General features: G+C 41.6%; 1 protein-coding gene across 2 annotated transcripts in view; it reads right to left on the bottom strand.

Moving 5' to 3' along the window:
• Positions 1-16045, bottom strand: part of LOC120817868 (copine-8) — a 65781-nt gene that overhangs the window by 15862 nt on the left and 33874 nt on the right. For both annotated transcript variants that reach the window (XM_040174498.2, XM_078101598.1), the window contains exons 7-13: positions 12972-13035; positions 12103-12206; positions 11358-11462; positions 7928-7969; positions 6420-6495; positions 3834-3887; positions 3606-3667 (exon numbers count right to left, since the gene is read on the bottom strand). In XM_040174498.2, coding sequence (XP_040030432.2) covers positions 3606-3667; positions 3834-3887; positions 6420-6495; positions 7928-7969; positions 11358-11462; positions 12103-12206; positions 12972-13035 — 507 coding nt within the window. The remainder of the gene's footprint in view (positions 1-3605; positions 3668-3833; positions 3888-6419; positions 6496-7927; positions 7970-11357; positions 11463-12102; positions 12207-12971; positions 13036-16045) is intronic.

Below are 16045 nucleotides of genomic sequence, written 5' to 3'. Positions count from 1 at the left end.
CTCCAGTGTGCCAATGAGGAATTGCCTTGAACCTGCATTTCTTCTAATTGCTAGCAGGGACAGACTCCTCCGGTTTAAAGTGGGATTGCAAAGAAGTCTATGAGAAGATTACTAAAATTCTCACTTTATACTTTATTTTTAATTTATTTCCTTATTGTCAAAGATGATAAAGACCATCACACACTTGTTTACCCCAAAAAACAAGAATAAAACCGGAGGCAGATGTAGAGTTAAACCTAAACCAAACAATTTACAAAAACCAACACACCTAACTTAGTGAGGTTCTTCACAATTATCAATATCAACATTTAGGGAACAGAGAACCCAAACCATGATACCGATAGCCAGTCTCGTATGAGAAATGTAATTGTTATTCTATTTAGGAATCAGGAATCCGGAATCCGGAAATATTTATTGCCATAATATGTCAGACATACTTTGACTTGGGAATTTGACTTGGCGGTTGGTGCGTAACAGTAGATAGTACGACAATAGACGACAAGACAACAGTGCACGAGTAATAAAATAAAATATAATGCTGTGGGTTTGTAGTATAAAGGCAATGGGTTATTTTAAAATAAAAGAATACAAGTTAAAGTTAAAAAATATTTAAAATTTTTAAAAAAATAAAGTGCATGAAACGATATTAAGAAAGTCTTTGCCAGTGGGAAACGTATGCATCACTGCACTGCAGTGTCCTAAAAATGGCAGAGGTTTTGCAATGTGACCTCTCCGGATAATATGCAAACAGATGTTGCTGGCTGGACAGTGTCCAAATGGCTCGAAGGCCGAGAAGAGGAGGGGAAAGGAGAGGTAAGGGAAGGTGAGGAAGAGAGAAGTGAAGAAAGAAGAGGAGAGATGAGTGTCAGAATTGCCCAAATATTGATTTTGGCAATGCATATCAATTTATTTTTTGCTAAATAAAACACACACACACAAAAAAAGCCTTACTTTTTTTCCACAGATTGGATTTTTTTCCAAAATCTTTGTCTCGGCTCTGACTGCTCAATCTAATGATAAGCCCTTGGAATAATTTCAATACCATCAGCGCTCCCTCATGCTTCTATTCTGGTTTCAATACCCAATTCACAAACCAAAACAAGCGGAAACAATATCTGTCACCGTGAGTGACAGCGCAGCCAAATCAAAATGAAAGATATAGCTTGCCGTTCCTCCGATTTTATCCTCACGCTCATGAATAGAGGCCTTTTTGTTGAGACCAATGAGGGTGTGGGAAGAAGGGGGGGAGGCGGTGTGCTTTATCAAAGGGGGCTGAAAGAATAGGAGCAGCGATGCTTTGAGACGGAGCCTTCTCAAATCAACCATTTATGCTAATGCTGCCAGCAGATCATGTTCCTAATTAGCTCCAAATGAACAACTGGGTGATTGGGAGAAAACACAGCAAAAAGAGCTGTCATTCTGAAGATAACAGAGAAGAGGAGATGGGAGACGAGCTGAAAAGATAAGAAGGAAATGGAACGAGATGGCTTGCAAAGTGCCAAAATACCTGAGCAGAGGGTCGAGCGAGACTGAGACTGAGGCACAGCGAGAGAGAGAGAGAGAGAGAGAGAGAGAAGCTGGGAATGTGCACACAGGCAAACACTGCCCATTATGCAATCGGAGCGAGTGCACCCGGACCATTAAAGTCCATTTTGGTTTCAAACAGCGAGACATTGCTCGGCACTTCGTTTAGCCACACTGGCGTGAAGGAGCGTCCAGCTCGCGCTCCCAAAGCTCCGAGCGGAGAAAGGGAAAAGATGGAGCGTCCTGTGCTCTGAGGCGCTCTCTGACCGGCCACGCTGCAGGGAGGCTCGAGGACGGGATTTCTCCATTAGCAGCGAGGCGACGGAGCGAGTAAACAGATGTCAGTGGTTTCCAAACTTTTTCTGTTAGGGCCCCCTTTGAGGATGTGGGGACATTGTTTTTATTCATTAAATAATTACATATTACTTTACTTTTTTCCACTTAGCCATTTTATTACATTTTGTAAACATATTAAATTAGTAGTAAATTTACCTCAAATTTCCAATTTTTTTAACTTAACTTTTTCTTCATTCGGGTTGGGGGTGAAGCCGTGACCCCACTGTCGGCTCACTGGGTTTGCGACCCCCAGTTTGGGAACCACTGACATATGTGATGTCACACACACACACACACACACACACACACACACAGACACAGACCAGCTCTCAACGCACGCACTCACACTCAGGCGGGGCCATAATATGCATTAGCAGCCGCGCATTGGAAGCCCTCCCGTCCTGCTGTAGATTAATACTTTCGTTTCATTTTCCATTTCCTGAAACATATACAGCTCCATCGAATGTCTTCATCTCGACACAGACTGGTTTCTTATTGCCCTGTGAGTCAGAAGCAGAGTGATCTGCGTGATATGTTTCACTGGCATTCCTAGACTTCGCCGTGGTGAGGGTTCACATTTACTGTGTAAATACTTATAGCTGTTCTTTTTACAGGCCGCTCTGATGTCTGACATCAGGCAGGAGCTAGGTTTGTGAATATATTTCCGCATCTTTGATGGGAAATGAAAAGTCCTCAAAACCTTTTACAATATACTGTCACACTTATATGACAACTGCACTCAGTACTGCAGTAGTAAAGTATATAAATCATGTTTTAACTGACAAGTAGAGGTGTGAATTGCATGGAGCATTTTGAAAAAGTAAATTGAAGCTGAAAGTTTGACTTTTGGCCATATTGAATATTGAAGAATACAACAATGTATTCAAAAAAATATGAATGAAAAATATTTTTTGGTCAAATGTGATTTTTTTGTTTGTTTTATTTATTATTATTATTTTTTTACATTTTAAGTCTTATATATTGTTTTCATATATATAGTATAAGTGAATAATGAAAATAAGTCCTAAAAAAAGTAAAAACTGAATCAAAATGATATTTTACCGAAAAATAATCACACCATTAGCATACTACCTCTGAAAAACAACATCCAACAAATCAATGTGTCACAGTTTAAGTATTTGGTGATGTTTAAACAATGCTTGTTGCCAGGAGAGACAGAGTGGCAATTGTTCCTTGGATAATCCTCTCGTTTGCTCCATCACTTTTTGCCCTTCTGCTTCGATCCGTGTCAAAATCCTGCTGACATTAACAACAGCCACAGGGGGAGTCTAGCAGCGTACGAGTCTGTCGCCGAGGGCACAAGCTGATACTTTCAGTGAGTTTATGGAGATTATCTTTCTCTTTTCTGCGAGTGTAATAAAAGCAGAGTGTGTAGCAGCTTTCGCCCCGAGGTCTGGCGACACGTGGTCACCTCTCCTGAGCAAAATACACATGGCAAAACACAACACATACCAGAATCCGACCCTTGTGTACTGCAGGTCGGCCAATCTGCCAGTCTCTCTCTCTCTCTCACTTTACCCATCGCCATGCTTCACTCGCATGCAAATGTACAATTTCCCACCCGAATCGCTCCCACTGTGTGATCATTATCTTTGGCATATTGCAGACACTGAGTAGTGATGGGGTTATTACGGAGACAGGAGACGGCACACTCAGCATGTCACTTCTTACTAACGAGACTGCAACCTGCATACATCAGTGTGGACGTGTGGTCATTGACCTACCCTCCTTTGATGTAGTCCAGGAAGGTGACTTCAATGTCCAACAGGAATGACAGCAGCGTTACCTGGAGGCAATAGGGCCACAATTAGCTCAGAGTGAATGGTAAACAGTTTCAGCTGTCGCCTCTAATGCGACATACAGTCGCTCATCATTTCTAACCAGTTTAGATGCAAAAAAACAGCTTTGAATCAAGGAAAAGAATGATAATTGATTGATGGATATTTCCTCACCGTTCCGGAATTGAGGTACTTTTTCTTCCGCTCTTTCTTCTTTGGATTTATTACCTAAAAAATACAAAATGATATGTTGTGATTTCGATATCTATTCACTCAGTCTTCTTTTTGTTTGATTTGGCAGAATCTAAGGGTCGAGTTTGCAAAGGCAACATAAATGCCAAAGTTGGAAACTGGAAACCAGAACTATAAGCTAAGAGACGCTAAAACGCTTCTTTGAGTATTCAAGGAACTGCAGAGTTTAGAGACAGAGTGTAGAGTTTGTCCGAACAAGATTCATTGTTAAAATAAAAAATGTATTAATAATTGACCCACTTCCTGCTCGCTTGATGCCTATTATCAATTCCTGGTTACATGTGTTGACACAAACGTCCCTGGAGCTGTCCAACATGACGCATTCACTGCTTGGTACGAGCAGACGCCACTTTTAATGTCAAAATGCTAGAATCTACTCAGGGTATTCCATCCATCTAGAGCAAAATCAGACAGAACATTTAATGCGTCAGGAATGTTATTATTATTCTGTAGTTGACGTTGTACCTCATTATTTAACACTGTCAGTTTAAATCTTCAGCAGGGTAATCTGACGGTCCCATCTTACATTAATCAGGTTGTATCTGAAATACTGTGTGGTAACTGCAGTCAGTTTGTGCACCTCCGTCTCTGTGCAATGCATGTACACCCTAAAATACACAGAGGATCAGCTAATTCCAGAAGTGCACTACAGCTCAAAACCTGATGGTGTGACTTTATGAATATGCAACAGAATACTGAGTGATCAGTATGAACAGGTTTGACTTTCTCCTTTAAGACACTGATGTTTTTCTGCACCACACAAGGTCATTTAAACAACAAACCGTTATTATGTATTCACTGTTATGTAGGAGCAGCAAGAGACAGAACCAAAATATCTTTTGAATGCCAAACATTGCATCCTACCTGTTAATTAGATGAAGATGTGGCCACGGTCAAACAAAAAGAGACAGCATACAAATGTGTGGATTTATGCATTTCTCCTTGGTTCACACAAGGACAAGTTTGCCTTTGGAGGTGAAGTGCAATGATTAAAACGTGCTTGTAAAACGAAGGCACACACACACGCACACGCACACACACACCCACACACCGTGGGACGTTAGCAATGCAAAGCTGTCTTCTCACTATCTGCCGGCTTTAAGTTGAAAGTCGGGGTTAAGAGATGTCCAAAATCACAAAATAACTTACTTATCACTGTGCCTCTTTGTGCACCGTTGTGCGCTTTTGTGGCTGTGCACATCTGAACGCTATTAGGCAAACAGCAGCTGTTTAAAATGACAGTCCCCTGTGTGCTCTCCTCTCTGTGTGGTACTCTGTTAATCAAGAAGTGTTGACTCTTCCTGGGAGAAGATAAGCCAGTGGTCCATCACAACTGTCTGTCAGTGTGTGTGTGTGTGTGTGTGTGTGTGTGTGTGTGTGTGTATGCGCGTGCATGACAAAGTGAGGATTAGGATTTTGAGTATGAGTCTTATGAGAGCCCCATATTCTAAACCAGTGATTATGCTCCATGTAAAAAATACTGTCTACTATGTTGTTTTATAGGAAGTATATAGGTATATTTAAAATCAACATTTTTTTCTCTATACACCATTACAATGGAGGTGAATAGAATGTTGTTTGTATAAAGTACTTGATATTAGTAGTTTGATATTTCCAGATTCAGATAATGCTAGAGGTGTGCAACATTACATCTATGGAGTAATCTTTCACTTTTAAATGTTTTAAAAGTCAGTAATGTCTATCCTTCATCCAGCCTGATCTGTAATCAGTCAAGTCTCTGGTTTGTGTTGGTTTCTTTTCGAAGTGACATATTTAAAGAAACAGTAACATGATCCACTATATTTCTAGCTGCCTCAAGCGAAATCAGTCTATCTGTACTTTAAGGGGCAGTGTGTAGGACCTAGTGAAGTCTTAGCGTGGGGTTGCCAACCTCACTGTATCAACAGAAGTACCTCGGCCTTGCACGTTAAAGCAGTTTCACAAGCGTGTTGTAAGGTCAGTGTGTTTGGTGAGTCTGGAAGCTGGGGGTTCACGTTGGACATGGGAGGCTCTCTTTGTAGATACGAAGGGCTCATTATAAGCCAACGAAAACACGACGACTCTTTATTTGGAGAAATTAAATGAAAGAAACGAGAACGTACTTCTGAATTAAATTTCCAACTGCTCATGGATTCTTCGGATTGCTACACAATGACCCTTTAAGAACCTATTAACAAGGTTCACACCCTATTAAAGTATCTTAAACTGTGTTTTATTACAATAACTAAAATTGGGTTCAGAACTGAAATGGCAGTTGAGTTCTAACAAGGTAAAATTTTTGAACAAAATGTTCCAGCTGAAAACCCAATCGTCCAGTTACAGTGTGTGTGATTGACCTGTTGACCTGTGCACTGGTCCGGAGAGGACCATCATTGTTGACTTGAAAGCAGTAGCACACAAGTACATGCAAGCTCACACACACACACACACACACACACACACACACACACACACACACACACACACACACACACACACACACACACACACACATACACAAGTACAAACCTCATAGACGTTGAACTGGCTCTGCCCTCTGGATAGTTCTCTGTAGCTGGTGCTGAACTCTCCAATAAAGTCGTGACTATGGAGATGAGCGAGGAACGAAAAGAACATATTAAAACAATAGCAATGTTTGACAGTATAATCCATTTGATTATTTACAGTTGGCCCAACCAGCCCAAAACAACAGGACTTGTGTTAACCAAAATACTCGTTACTAAAAATGGTTAACATTTACGGGTGCCATTGAAAACAAATTAAATACACCGAAATGCCACCGCGTTCCCGCTTTCAGAGCGAGAGTGACACTAAATATATTCTTCAAACAATAGAGAAATATCTCCCCGTTCAAGTACAGCTTGACAGATGTCACCCCTCTTTCTCTGATTGTCAGCAGCCAGAATCCAGACTCATTATGAAGTCAAATCTGTGAGGATGCTCCTTACCTGAAAACATGGGCCAGTGTTTCTTATATGTGCCTTGGATTAGATGCGCTGTACACGTGGAGCTATGGTGTGTTGAATGTTAATGCAATCAGAATAAGAACTAATACAGGAATTTGTTGCTGCTCTGACTTTTGTTGGTGTAGCTGTTCTTTTAGTCAATGTTCTTTTTCCCCAGGCAATAAACATCCGATCCAGCAAAGGTGACAATTATTTGATCTTTGATCAACAAATTAGTTGGTAAAAGGTAACACGATTTTGTATCTAAGTGCCTAATTGGGACAACGATTTCTGAAATTGCTCCTCTATTGATCGACGGCAGCTGGAAAACGGGCTGCAGTGATGTCATTACTGTGCCATGTGTCAAGAGAGGAGACACAGTGTTGTCAGAGGTACAGAAAGCTCAGCTAACTCTGTTATCTAAAAGATGTCATGGCTGAATATTTAGCTTTTAGATTTTTGGGAAATGTGGATGGAACGCTAGATTCCAGAAAAAAAAGTGTGTCACGATAACAAACAGCAAACGGGGAAACAAATCCTGCTTAATTCCCATAATGTCAAATAATTCTACACAACAACAATATGAGCCAGTCGTCGGTAAAAGAAACACTTTAGGTGGACGTACATTGACGGTGCCCCGAGTGATGACATTGTAGCTCGCAGGGCGGCTGTAATCTGCAGCCTTCTCGTTCGATACAAAAACAATTTTAAAACGTGTTGTTCCAATTAAGTCACATGTTGAGAAATACCAGACTTGATGTCAAAGATACGCCGCCTGTTTGAGTATCACGCTTGCCACAAAATATTTAGTTTATATATATAGTATATTTTTATTATTAAAAACCTCTAGATTGTATCATTTTACAATCCTTATGAAATATGTCTGTCTGAACGCGGCCAAAGGTTTTCGCTTCTATTTCTGTGTGACAAACAGCAGAGGTGTCGAACCACACAAAGTCTGTCTCAGAGAAGTATTCCGATACGTGTTTACAGGCTGTAAATTAGAGGGTTTCAATGGTAGTTCAACCACACAAAAAACAACTACATAGTAGTAGTTTAGATAGTAATTACCCGCCATCTCTGTCCCAGTCGTACACCTCGACCTTGATTGTTCTGTTGGTAGAAGCACAAGGTGCAAGATCACATTAAAAAGACTTTTCTCAATCATGACTATTAAATGACATGCATTTCTATTTCTATATTTCTTGAAACATGGTAACATTGCATACCCCATTTCAAGGTGCTAAAAAGCCATCATCTTGATTTCAAAGGCAAATATAAACGCTAGTTGCCTTTGTCATCGTAGTCATGGAGGCATCAGGAGAAGCTGATTCATTCAGCGGCTTATCTTTATTACAACACACTGTCTTCCCGTCACTGTATTTGCCTCTCGCAATGGGCTCTCCTCATCTCCAAACGCATCCATGTCTGCATCCCATAATAGCGTACAGGAAAATGTGAAAGACAAAACAGCACAGAACAGCCTGCAAGAGGCAGATATGCTGCGTTATCTGCGTCATCTGAGTAGCTTCACCGGCAGGGAAATTTCTGTCTGACTAAAGCAGGAGAGCAATAGGTAGAGAGCGAGAGAGCGGAGGCAAAAAGGATAAAAGAGACTGAATTAAAAGAGAGACAGCAAAAGGCACCCGAGAGAGAAGCAGGCAGAGGGGTGAATGGACTCTGAAATGATAACAATTGAAAGCTGAGAGAGAAAAAAATGAAAAAGACACCCAAGAGATACAAAAGCGTTCAGTGCTCACAATCTCAGTTGATTAGGTCAGTTGTTTTCAACTTCAGGGACGGGAATTATGCGTAAAAGTTTTTGAGCGGACTGCAGTTTCTCATGAATCTTGCATGACTTCCTTCTGCATTTACTATGATTGATTAGAGCAGAACAAATGGCCACCTAATTCAAAACCTGAGGCAAAAGTGCACCTTTGCAGCCTGTACATCTTTTTACATAAGAGGAAATGCTCCATTAATGGACAATAGAGCTGCTGAAAGAGCCAGATGCACATTGTAGGAAAGGAGGCAAGAAGGCTGTTTAAAAGGGATGTGCACTCCAGGGATGAATCCGTCTCCTGGTTCGAAGTAACGATTAAGAATCAGTGTGTGTGTGTATGCATGTGTTTTAGGGCCAGGGGTCTCATTGCGTCAGTGTTATTCCACATCCAAAGGAACGCCCCCTCACTCTTAGCATTAATGAGGGCAAGGAAAATTGACACAAAGATGCCTTGTTGAACTTATAGTCCGACTGCGTGCGTGCGTGCGTGCGTGTGTGTGTGTGTGTGTTTGTATGTGTGTGATAGAGAGACAGAGACAACACATATCCATCAGAACAGCTGGAGGCAGGAAGACACACTTCTCTATTGTTTGCCAGCATGAGCTCCACCTTATCTTTTCTCCCAGGCAGACATATTCAACGTGTGTGTGTGTGTGTGTGTGTGTGTGTGTGTGTGTGTGTGTGTGTGTGTGGTCCACTGACTTTCCTGAGTCCCACGTTGATAAGACTCCTCCAATAAGCTTATTGGACCACACTTCAGATCAATGCGGCTGTCTGCTAGCTGAGCAAAGCTAAACCGCGTTGTACTGTTTAACTACACAGCTGCTGTCGACGCCGAAGATGGAGACAAATACACGAGTGACACGAGCGAGAGGCACCCTTTTAAAGCGAAACCATTTAAAAGTTTTTAAGAGTTTTTAGAGTTAGAGAGAAGTCACGTGTTTTTATTAGAAGAAGCAGTATACGCGACAACGCTATCTTTTTTTATCCTACATATTTTTCTGCAAAATGCTATCATTTCATCAGGTTTCCTGAAAAGGAAAGGTTACAATCAAAGGGAATGAAGAGTCAGAGGTCAGTTGGTGCATTTTTAATGAGTTCATTCCAATTAATTGCAAGTGTAACCTATAGACCTTATACAAATCACTATTCATAGTCTTCTGTTGAAGACTATGAATATAAAGTGTTAGCTCAGCTAAATTCAAATAGTAATCACCAAATCTCATAGGACTTAGAGTGTAACCATACCTCCTAAATGAGGTTAGATATTTGGAATGGAAATTCATCAGATAACATCCCTTAGAAGTAGCAGTGAGACCCCAGTCCATCACCATATCAATAACAGCAAGTTCCACTAAGCTCCTGTGTCCGAGGCGGTCCCTGGATCAGCACAATGGATAATAGTCTTGAGCCTCTCATGCAGATGATCCGCTTTGAGCTACCAATAAGCGGATCTTCTTCATATCTTATATGCATGTTATTGTCAGTCAGCTGGATCAATTTCCTCTGACTCCCATCACATCGTTGTTAAAAAAAAGTCATCTTTACAAGATGTTTCTTTCATAGAGGGTAATTATAAACTCCTAAATACATATTGCTGCAATTTTCTATTTCTTTTTTTACCCGTTTATTTATTATTTGATTAATCTCCTGTTTTTAGTGCTTTTCATAACACAAAGAACAGTCACACAGTCACACACCTCAGCAACACTGAAGACTAATTACAATCTAAGACACATATAGATAGTGTGTGTGTGTGTGTGTGTTTGTGTGTGTCTGTATGAGTGGGTTTGTGGGTGGGTATGTCATTTATTGATGGGCTATATCGAAATAATTGCAGAATGCATCGCTTTTGGCACATTGTTCGTGTTAGTGTTGTATGACACATGACGTGCAAGACAAGACTGTCGAACATATCTAAAAAATGCATCCACGCTTTGTCGAACAGGAAATATAACAAAATAACATGCAGTTTCTGTCTGCCAAATCATGTTAGTCCTCCTGCTCAAACTGCCAAACACAATAATATTTCTACTTAGCAGCTGAAAACAGCTTCATGCATTTGATGTAATATACACACCACTGACATGGGGCTGTCAAAATAACTTCCCGATACACAGTGTCAAGGCTTATATGTATTATCTGAGTAGGCGTTATGCAGACAAAAAGTAGAAAAATAAGGACTATAAACTTTAACGGTGGTCCAGTAACTCCCTTAGCACTGTAACATTGTAAATATACAAGAAAATAACTCAGATAAATTGTGAGATTAAAGTGGTAAAGATATGTGCAAGAATTTGAAGTCATAACTTTATAAGAAAAGGTTAAAAACACAAGACGTCCACATTTTGTTGATCCTAAAAAGAAGACAAATGGTTCCTTACGAAAAAACAACACACCTTCTTCCTTAGCAGGGTTTTTTTTGTCATAATTCCCCAAAATCACAAATTTGAGGGATTACACTTAGTTATTTTTCCTACAATGGCCGTAAATGCTGTGGTATCATGCACCACGGTATAATACAGCTCCTCGTAACACGCTGCAGAGTAATATGCCTCTGTATGATAGGCCTCCTATAATGCACCACAGTATAAAACGATTCCGTGTAACACACTGCATGTAATATGCTCCTGATTTATATGCTGTCGCGGTCTCACTCTTTGTGTACGCAGACGATCCATCACATCTAAAAAAACGACAACAAAAAAAAGGACTCACCTGTCGTAATCACCATTGCAAAGAGCACGCACAGGGATCTTAAAGGCCTGCCATACTGGGTTCAAGGTATTCTTCACCACCTCGGTCTTGTGGCAGATGGTAAACCTGCAGAGAGACGAGTAGAGCACAGAGAGGACAAAAGGGGGGGAAAAAAGACCAAAAATCTGAAACATAAGGTTCATGGAGAGAGAAGGGTTAAATTGAATTAAATGAATAATTTCCTACAAACTGAGAGCACAAGTGGAAGCTGGACCATTTCCAGGACACACACATGCACGGAAACACACACACTGCAAATATGTCATTTCATTAGTCCCTTGGCTAGCAGGTGGACTTGTGGTATCTTGTGCCCTCAGAGCACAAGGTCTTATCTGGCAATGTTGCACACTGCAGGATGGAAGAGAGCCCACAGAGCTAGATCGAACATCCATATACACACAAAAAGAACGCAAACACACACAGGCGATCTATGAGAACATACCACAGCACTGCAATTCAATGTCTCCTGTTTCACTACATGCATGCGCGCACACACACACACACACACACACACACACACACACACACACACATTTCCCATGTAATTCCCCCATGCGTTTAAACAGGAGGCTCGGATTTTAATCTTAAGCAAATCAATGTAACTGGTTTCATTTCAGGAATCAGGAAACAATTAAACCCAACATGGGAGGGGGAGAGGCTGTGGGAATGAAGAAGGGGGTTTGTGTTGAAGGGGGGGGGGACTCACGTGCTGTCCTCATTGCTTCGGTAGAAAATCAGGTAGGGGTCGGACCTGCCAAAGAAATCCTTTTTGTCCAACTTGTTTCCGCAGAACTGCATCATCACTGATTCCTAACCAGTAGAGGCAGAAAAAGACCCGTTTTAAACCAGTGGTCCTCGAATTGTTTTGTGAACATCAACTGGCAAATACAATCACATCTGCAGCCCCTTTTCTCTTTGAGTGCAGCATCTTTATTTATTTATTTGTGGTTTAATTCGGCAGCTGTAGGTGCAAATAATAATAAGTATAATAATACTTTGATGCTCAAAGTATTATTATACTTTGATGCCCAAAGACCCTTTACATAGGGCAAAGATAGACAGAAAACAAGAAAAAACAATGTTTGTATCCTTGGTACGGTTGGTTTCACTGCATTGGACTGTTGAATGATGAAGGAGCTAAATAGCCCTGTTTTGTTGACAGGCTGAATCCAACAGCTAAAAGTCTTTTACTGTCAACTTAAAAGAATATATTTTAGCTATAAATAAATGATTAAACGACCGCTGAGAGCGGAAAATAGGACACGGTGCTGAAAGTAAAGTAAAATGTGTAAAACACATTACGTTTTAACTGATTTAAGCCATTAGTGTACTCAGTTATATTTGTTACTCTTTGCGACAATTTTTGCTTTCGTTGTGTTCACTGTGAACAATCATGGCACCAGATATGCAACATTGAATGCCAACAGCTGCTTTTATGAGCTTGTTTAAGCATTTAAAGTGCCTCTCGTGCCGCTACAGCTATGGGGCAAAACAGCCACAAAGAGAGGGCGGAAATAGAAACAGGCCGGATCCTGGAAAACAGAGACTTTTCAGGCAGTGCGCGTTGGTCCTCACCCTGCAGTTGCTCAGCTCCTCGGCTTTCACGATGATGGTCCCGCATTTCTTCCCTTGAATGCCTCTGTACACAAACACACAAAACGGGAAAGGGTTAGGAACTCACAATCACGCGCTTCGCTGATTTTCGGCAAACGACCCCCACGCTCGTGGCGCAACCTCCCGTCCACGTCTCGGTTGTTGTTGGAGGCCAGCTCGAGGTCGGTCGAGACGGTGGAATAACCCGAAAAGGCTCGAGGGAAGCGTGTACACCACTGGAGGAGTCAACGACGCCATCGGGGCAATAGCGACAGGGCGAGTTTCATGCAGAAACCGGATGGTGACCCGCACCGTGTGCCAGGGTGGCCGTGTCCTGACGCCATGTTTCTTTTGTCATGGGATTCTGCATGTGTTGGCCAAACAATGATAGGAATTGTTCTTAAGAAAATTTTATTCTTTCACCAAACACACATTTTCCAATGATTGCGGTTGGTTAAATGCTGGGCGGTTGGGGGGAGGAGGTGGAGGCGGGAGGAAACATTTCCGTTTTGTTATTTGCACCATTAGTTCTGTTTGAGTAAAATAAAATGACACAGTGTATCAGTGTATCAAATGTAGGGAACTCAGCCTTCGATGTGAGAGCACATCACTGTGTGGGACTTCAACCTGTTTACACTCCGGCCGGGAGCAAACCTCACGGAAAGTTTTACTACTTCACACCGCCTCAAAAACATTGGGGATACAAAAGCAACAGTGTTTGCATGAAGGTGTGTGTGTTTCGGGTGGAGCGTTTTCGGAGTGTGATTCACTAGGAGCGAGTGGAGCGTTGTGGTTAAGCGTTGAGAGATGTCATGCGTGTGTTTATTTGTTACGTGTGCTCCTCTGAAACAACATCCTGGAGTTGAATGCGAAGTCGGTGACATCATTTTCAACACCTCCTCCTCCCTTGGAGCCCACATGGAGCTGACTGGTTTCATTGTCTAAGACTGTAAATGTTAGTCCGTTAAGGAAGGAGTGAAACCTGTTTTTCCTTCCAACGTCCTTCCTCTCCCTGCTAAAAAGCTTCCAAGGCAGTAGGCCTACCTTAACATACCTATGCATTTGTTTGACTTGACAATATTTTAATGAGATAAGTTTCCAAAAGAATATACAAACAAAATAGAATTGTTTGTTGTTATTTAAGTTAATGCACAGTTTGATTTTTTTCTGTAGCAGCCGTGTCAAATGTAAAAATGTTCTATATACACATTTCCTGTTATTCCTTTATAGGTGATTAAGTTGATGAAATTTGCATTGAAATAGATGATAGCAACGACTTGGAAATGGTTTGGACGCATGTGTCCCTGTGTTTCAACTATGTTTCAATTCTTCAACACAGGCTACAGTGATGTCTCTACTACCGATTACAAGCAGTCCTTGTAGGAGGGAGAGCAGGGCAACGTAATTTGACTTGAGAGGTCTTACAATCTGGCGAGAGAGGCCTGGTCGTCTGATGAGCACCGCTCTGAGGGACCCACCTGGCATAAATTGACTCAGGCAGTCATTCGGACAGCTTAGAATTGGGGTTGAGGACCTCTGCATGAATGTAATTTAGGCCTCCTTTTACTCCAGCTCAAGGAACTGGGGGGGTGGGCAAAGTGCTTTTGAGATGCCAGACTTCTATTTCCCTTTTTTACCTGCAAAAGTAATACCCTTTCCTCAGAAATCTAAAGATGATGAGAAGATCTAAAATAGTACCTCTGAGGAGCGAGGATACCCTTTTCGCTTCTCGTTTCGTTTAATTTCCAGACGCACAGTGCGGTCTGGAGTTGTTTGCGCTGTGTGTTTAAAATGAGAAAGATATCCAGAGGAAGACTGCTCGAGCTGAAGACCGGCGAGGTGAGAAAGAGCAGCTCCGTCAGTGGCCCTTTGTGTCAGACAATGGCTCCGCGGACCCCTCCGGCATCAGCTCTGCACAGTCGGGGCAGCCTCTCGTCGCCGTAGTAATTATAATGGGAGTAAAGGAAGAAGCCAGGATATTTATTTTGAGCTGGGGTTATTTTTGTCAGTCCCTGTGGACAATCGCGCTTTGTGACGTAGAGATCCGCAGCTGCCAGGTTCCCATTATTTTACTACAACAGGGGTTGACAGGCTTCCTCATTTAGTGCCGTGTTGAAATGTACTTCGGATAATCTTTAAATTTTGCACAAAGGTTGACTGTTTTTTTTTTCTCTCCCATCACTTACATTGGAGGGGCTTTTAATGTCCAGTATGAAAAGTAAGAAAGCTGTTTCCTAAAGTTGTTTTAATGCACAGGGAGGCATCTCCTTGTTTTTAAAGTCACTCCTCTCCGCCTCAATCGTGTCCTCTCAGAGCAACAATATGCATGGGGAAAGAGTTAAAGACGCACACGAACACACACACATCCCTGACAAGCAACCAGAATCCAGGTTGCCATGACAACTCTGCTGAGCAGGGGCCCCCGTTGTGGGATATCGAATGGGATTCCTCTGCTCGTTATTTCCTCAGTTGCTCGCCGTCGCTGCTCTGTTTTACAGAGTGCCGGTCGTTATTCTGTCTTAAAATGATACGTGGGTGGCAACTGACAGGATCGCATCATGAATCTAGCAGTTTTGCCTTACATACGCACGCATTAAGCTAACAGGGGAAAAAAATAAGATGGGATGGTTCCTAGCTAAAATCCAAACGAAAGAAAGTAAAAGCAAACAGCCGAATAAAAGTGTGAAAGGTTCTCTCGATTTAATTGCCGAGCACTGGTGTATTCTATTGCTATCTATCCCTCTACAATGTGAGAACAAGCCAGACAACTAGCCCTTCAACCGCAATATCTCTCTGTTTGGCATTTAAAGTGAAGTAAAATAATTGAATGCGTGTTTGGAAGAAAAACAGCTTTAAAATTTTTTCTATGAGTTCATACTCACAGGTAAATTATTTCCTTATTTAGTGGATTTATGACACAGAAGAGCATTCCAGAGATGAGTAGTCCAATAAGGAATATCCTTTTCTCCACGTGAATATACACACACACACCCGTGTGGGTGTGGGTGTGTGTGTGTGTGTGTGAGAGGAAACACTGTGAATCCTCTAATCAAGAC

Source organism: Gasterosteus aculeatus, chromosome 4 (genome assembly GCF_964276395.1).
Source record: "Gasterosteus aculeatus chromosome 4, fGasAcu3.hap1.1, whole genome shotgun sequence".
Taxonomy (NCBI): Eukaryota; Metazoa; Chordata; class Actinopteri; order Perciformes; family Gasterosteidae; genus Gasterosteus; species Gasterosteus aculeatus.
Note: the sequence above shows the minus strand (reverse complement) of the source record. Positions and strands in the feature narration are given on the sequence as shown.